Source organism: Pundamilia nyererei, unplaced genomic scaffold (assembly GCF_000239375.1).
Source record: "Pundamilia nyererei isolate P.nyererei 1_Seehausen unplaced genomic scaffold, PunNye1.0 scaffold00081, whole genome shotgun sequence".
NCBI classification, from domain to species: Eukaryota; Metazoa; Chordata; class Actinopteri; order Cichliformes; family Cichlidae; genus Pundamilia; species Pundamilia nyererei.
In genome coordinates, this window is record NW_005187482.1 from 1,459,498 (window position 1) to 1,465,943 (window position 6,446).

The 6,446-nt window shown below is 42.9% G+C and overlaps 1 protein-coding gene across 2 annotated transcripts in view; it reads right to left on the reverse strand.

The window, feature by feature from the left end:
- Window positions 1–4,401, reverse strand: part of LOC102199674 (microtubule-associated serine/threonine-protein kinase 1-like) — a 49,317-nt gene extending 44,916 nt beyond the window's left edge. For both annotated transcript variants that reach the window (XM_013912097.1, XM_013912096.1), the window contains exon 1: window positions 3,515–4,401. In XM_013912097.1, the coding sequence (XP_013767551.1) occupies window positions 3,515–3,553 (39 nt within the window). In that variant the 5' untranslated portion in view covers window positions 3,554–4,401. The remainder of the gene's footprint in view (window positions 1–3,514) is intronic.
- Window positions 4,402–6,446: the final 2,045 nt, after the last annotated feature.

The following is a 6,446-nucleotide window of genomic DNA, read 5'->3' on the forward strand; positions in this document are numbered from 1 at the left end:
ACCAAGCATAAGAAAAGATGGTCTGGTGATTTGTGAAAACAACAAGACTGAATAAAAAATGACATGTAAAAAAAGATATTAAATATATTGTTTGTTTGTTTTTTACATTAGGGTTATATGATAGTGTAAGAAGCTGGTCTAAGAAAAACGTATTGTAGGGGTGTAACATTGTGATATATGTAAAGGAGAAGTAGAAGAAAGTGCTTTCGGTTGCTCCCCTTGTCAGATGGGGTCACCACAGAGAGTAGCTCAACATGTTTCATTTGGCAGTTTTACACCAGATGCCCTTTCTGACACAACCCCAAAGGGGATTTGTAGATCTGGCTGGAATTGAACCAGCAACCTTTCACTTGCCAACTGAATGTGTTAACCACTTCAGGGGATGGTCTGAGTATTCCAAAAGCTGCTGATCTACTGGGATTTTCCCACACAACCATCTGTAGGGTTTATAGAGGATGGTCTGAGAAAGAGAAAATATCTAGTTAGCAGCAGTTTTCTTGTTGATGTCAGAGGTCAGAGGAGAATGGACGGATTACTTCAAGCTGATAGGAAGACAATAGTATCACAAATTATGATCCAGTAGAACCAAGGTATGTAGGCAAGCCTTGAAGCGAATGAGCTAGAGCAGCAGCAAAAACCACACTGAGTGCCGCTCCTGTCAGCTTTAAACAGGAAACTGAGGCCACAGTTTGGGCTCACCAAAAACTGCACAATAGAACACTTAGTACCAGCTAAGCACTTTTTAATTACCACAGTCTACTCGCTGACCTTTATGACCACAGTGTGATCGTCTTCTAATGGGTGCTTCTAACAGGAAAACACACCATGTCACAAAACTCAAATCATCTTATTCTGGTTTCTTGAACATGGCAACGTTGGTACAATGGCAGCCTAGCTTCTTCTTAATGATTGCTAAAGTATCGTTTGATCAAGTCATGCAACACAGATATTTTACACAGGAAACAGCTGCAAAAGAGGAGTGAGAAAACCAGTTCAACCAGTTCAACATCATCAAAAACATTCATTTCAGTTAAGCCGTGAGTACTGCAAAATGTTGTTCTGTACTGTAGTTGTGGAATGATTATAGTTACTATTCCTTCAAACAAACAAACCAAAAAATGTGGAAATTACAAATTTCAGTTTGTTTTGTAGCTATTTCACACATCTCTGATGAATCAGGCTTTTCTTGACATATCTTCTGCGTGTTTGCCAGCAAGCCTATTGGAGGTTGTAGTGTCAGAGAGGAGCCAGCATAACAAGGAGCAAAGATCGTGGGTTTTTTTCATGTTTGCCGTGTTGAAGCGATGCATCACGGGTGTGACCCCTGACTGCAACTGCAGGGGAGTGGGGCGTGTCACCATATGGTGCTGAGAGAATGATTGTGTGTGTCTGTGTGTGAAAGAGGGAGCGAGTGACGGCTGGGATGATGAGACCCAGGGGACTGACAAAGCCGCTGATTAGGACATACAGAGCCAATCACATGTCAACGCACAATTTCAGAAACACACACACATTAGAGAATAAAACTCATGCAAATAGCCCAAATGTGCATATTAAAATAGAAGTCTACGTTCTCCCTCCCTCTACCACACTACCCTCCCTCACATATACAAACACTAAATCAATCAGCTGGCCTGCCTCCATCTATAAAATGCCAGGGACTTTGGGAGTGTGACTCTATGATGATTAATTCCCTTACAGCTCGTGTCATACATCACAGCAGCAGAGCAGTGAGCTGAGCAGTGGGGATGATGAGACATGAAACCATCAGGACACCTCACCACTAATCCTCCCCTCATTCCCTTATACCCACTCCCTTTCTTTTTCTTTTTCACAGAGTCGAGGGTCAATTTGGCTTCAAGGAGCTCAGAGCGCGTGCTTACAATCCTTCATCTCGGTAAACGAAACTGGCAGAATATGAACCGAATGAATGAGAGAAATGAAATGCACAGACTGCATAATCACACTAGCGTGCACAGAAGCCCCACAGGAGGCTGGCTGCAGTCTGCCCGGCCTGTAGCCTCATCTCTCCACAGTTCACATGACTGAATCACACAAAGATTGTGGGGTGTGTGTGTGGAGGGGGGGGTATGACCTATGGTTAAGCAGGCTGCTTCATAATGGATGAACGCAGTCATTTGAGCACAGCAGATCAGTATGCATGAGTGGCCATTCATTACAACATCTCATTAAAGAGACTTTTAAAAAGTACATGAGTGTGATCCTGACATGAGCTTCACAGGAGGATGTTAACTGACTATGACAGAAAAGCTACTATTAAAATATGACACGTATGTGACACGAATGATGAAAAATATATATGTTTGAGTGTAGTGGAGCTACTATGTTCAACACCAGAGACACGCTGCGAGTCTCCAACAGGACAGATGGAGAAAGAACTGATTTTTGTTGTAAACTTTATGAAGGTTTATCTTAAAGAACTACAGTAATGAGAACCAGAACAATACAAGGATAATTAAATCAGCTGACTGACAGGAAGTGAAAGGCAACTTTTACACAATGTAACACAGTTTAACACAGTTTTTGTTCTTCTGATTGCCTTAAAAAGCAAAGTTTAAAAAGAATATTATTTCCACAACCTTTGATGAATAAAAAATCAGAGGTTGAGGAACAAGATTTTTGTTACAGTGTTGCTCATTTTGTTAACATAATTGCCCAACACAGAGAAGATTCTCAGTTTGGGACTAGTAGGAGACACAAATCCAGCCTCAAGGCATTACAAGCCAGTGCACTCTTAGTGCTGGTCCCAAGCTGGGATAAATGGGTAAGTTACATCAGGAAGGGCACCCAGAGTAAAATCGGTGCCAGATCAAACATGTGGATCCAGCCATTGTGGAAGGGCCTACCAACAACATGGTTTTTTTTCCATTCATTGTCTCTGCTAGAGTAGCTGTGCATGATTCACAATTCAAAATAAACATCAGTTCCTTGTACCCCTCAGTTCATCCTCTGTCTGAAACAAGCTGCAGGAGAACGTTTGAATAGCAAGAGGGTGGGGCTTCTCCAATCCCAACATGCCCATATTAGGGATGTCCCCATTCTTTGATATCATACAGAGCCAGGAGCAGAAAAAACTGTCTGTAAGCCAGCATCTAGAGCACTCTGAAGCTCGATTGTTTGGCTCACACAGATTACTTTCAGCCAAGGCTGACTTCATTGATTGAAACTTCAACCATGTTTAATATAAGGCCCACCAATAATAAGTTAAAGTGCAACAATTCATCTATAATGGCTAAAAAAAAACCCCAACAACTTTATTTACAGGTTAATGATGAGTTATGAAACACATGTGTTAACTTTTCACTTTTAGTGATAAACATTTGCAGTGTCTGCTGGAAAAGTATAGCTACAGTATTCGGCTTCAATGACAGAGTCTGACCAAAAAGTAAAAATAAAGTCTGTCTGAACGTAGTAATCATGTATGACTGTGTTTCTACAACTGGAAGAGGATGGATTTAACACAAAAATCGGATTCCAGCCCAGACCAGCTCACCTGCAGCCTCCGCCGCCGTATTATCCCCGAGTCATCCATGGTGCCGTGTGGCTCTCGGTCGGGATTCCCCTTCACTAAAACAATTCTGTCACCTTACACTAATCTGGGTTGTGACCCAGTGAGGATGCTACTTCCACTTCACGCCCGAACTGCACAACACCAGCACAACAACAGCAGCAGCTACAGAGTTCCTGTGTGTCCGGTGTCACGTCGAAGAAGCCCACGAAAACGTGCCAAGAGGTCCCATTGTTTTTATAAAATAAAAAAAAGCCCCTTAAAATCAGCGACCGTTATTCTCTAAGCTGCACTTGTGATCGGCGTCCTCTGTCTCCTCGGCTGAGTATCACGCCGCTCTCTCCGCGGATCCTTCTAGGAGCATCCTTGACATTTTCCCAGTGGTCCGTGCGCTTTGATGCTGCCCAGCTGAGCGACTCGAAGGCCCGGAGAACTCAACGTCCATGTGCGATCAGCCGATCCAAACACTGAAGTACTTCGGTCACTTCACGACAATCTCCACGAAGAAAACGTGAGCTCGTCTCCACGTGTGGCCACAAAGGACGGCGCGTTCAAGGCTCGGCGAGGGGGGAAAACAAACACTCGATTATTTTACACATAACTGCACGGTGGTACGGACGCGCGTCGTGCCCCAGCCCCTCGGTCAGGGTGTCACTGCCGCTTATTCGCGGCGGAGGAGCCTGTCCGGTTCGGTCAACATCACCTCGTGTCTGAGAGCGCGCGCACGTCCCCTCCAAAAAAAACAAAACACACACATTAAGTAAAACTCTTGTTCGTTTCTTTCACCCACCCGTCGTTCCTCCACCCTCTCTCTTCTCGGGTGAAGCGGTTACTTATGGCACCGCAGCAACGCGATATTTGTAGCCCCTTCTTGGGATTCCCTTTCGCCCCTCCTCCTACGCGCGACAGAGACGCTCTTCTCTCCGGGGTGAATGGAGGAATATCCAAACACTCTTCCACAGAATCCAGCCCAGCAGGCTACGACCACACACTGGCTGTAGTGGTGCCCTAATTGCTGTTTTGATTTAATTTCCTGAAAGACAGTTTTAGATTGGAGCTGGCAGTTTTTCAGCTGATGTGTGAAGAGGCCTGTTAGAGCCTAAATCAGCACCACAGACAGCGACACGGGATTAAAGTTTTTCTCTTTTGCTTTAGCACATTCATTTCTCATGGGAGAGCATTTTTAAAAGTTCGTTTCTTTGTTTTTTTTAAGACATTTAACGCTTACTTATGAATAAGTGAAGCATAAAAAGCGGTGAACCAGTTGTGTCGACACATAACAGACAACTTAGCAAAGAACCAGTTTTAAATGTTATCTCAAGGCACTTTGTTACAAGTAGTCTGTTTGAAAAACAAAAACAAACAAACACATATTCTGCTCAAATTCCTTTAGTTGAATCTATTTTTTAAAAAATCTTAAAGATGGCAGATAAAGTTTAGTATTTTTGTACCAACAAGGTGATTCCCACAAAGATCTCAGCAGGTGTGCAGTGTGTCCAGCAAAAAACTAACACATTGGTTGGTCCATATTCACGGAAGCTTCAACAAAAATGGTCTCAGTGGAAGGGTGGCCAAGAAACTAATCTTAAAGAAGTGAAACAGGGAGAGAAGGCTGAGAAAAACTGTGGAGAAGTATTCCTGAAGACTGCTTGTCAAGAAAGAGTTCAGAGATCAGGCTATGTTGAAGTGTAAAGACATGAGGCTAAAGACTTTTGCACATTATTCTGTATCACAGTGTAATCAGAGCTGGATAATTTGACATCCCGACACGTTATTTAGCCACAATTTCTGATTGATCTCAGACCTAATGCTCTGCATTGCAGCTTTAAAGAGATAGAAAAGCCATATGTCTTGCACCCATCCTCTACCTTCTCCTGAAGTTCAGTATACTCTGCTGTCTGCTCCAAACATACTTACCGCTCCTACTCTTCCATGTGCAGGGTGTTCCTCCTGTAAAATGTTTGTCCAAGCCTCCATGTTCACTAATTGTTGCAATGGTTGCGTTCAGTTTCTATAAATGTGTTCTACAGTAGTAATAATAACACCTGTGGGCAGATTTCCCAACATGACATAATCAAAACAAGCCACGAACAACTCTACATGCATGTTGTTCGCAAAGACACACACAACCAATAATTTGCATACTCTTGGGCTTTTATTGAAATGTGCAAAAAACTATTTTAAAATACAAATGATGTCATCTGTCTTCTGATAGTTGATCTAAAGCAATGAATATAAACTCTTAGGCATTTCCGGTTGCACCACTCTGACCTTTCATCCACGCTGTGACGCAGAAAACAGGATTATTGTGCATGGAGAATAAATGTACCGGCATCAGATATCAATAACTGCCCTGGATATGTGTCAGAATGTATATCAAAATCTAAAAAAGGCATCATTTCTGGTTAATGCTGGTGTTATGGGAAAAAAGATTTCCTTCCATTACCATCCTTCAGAGACAGACAGACTGGTGCCCCTTTTGGCAAAGTCATTGCGTAATGCTTTGCTGGAGATTAGGACTTTCACACAGTTTTTATGTAACATATGGTCCAAACTGCCCACACAGGCATGGTCTCATCCGTGCCAGACACAGCAGGATATCTGCTGCAAAGCATTGAAGCATCCAAACTCGGCCCACGCTGGTCCATCCAAAAGCAAATAGCCAGGAAGGCTACGGGGATGCTGTTGACAAGAACAGTCCATCTGCAGAGAATTCATATGCGAGATTCTCAGATAAACAAACAGGTCATCTGACTTCAATATTGGCTTATTTTGTTTTCTATTCTCAACAGGTAAACCAATATTTTACATTAAAAACAGCATACCTGCATTTATGGATATCCATCACTGTGGCCCAGCCCTGAATACTGTAAATGGATTCATGGTTTCCAGAAGAAGAGCCTTCTTGTAGCACCAA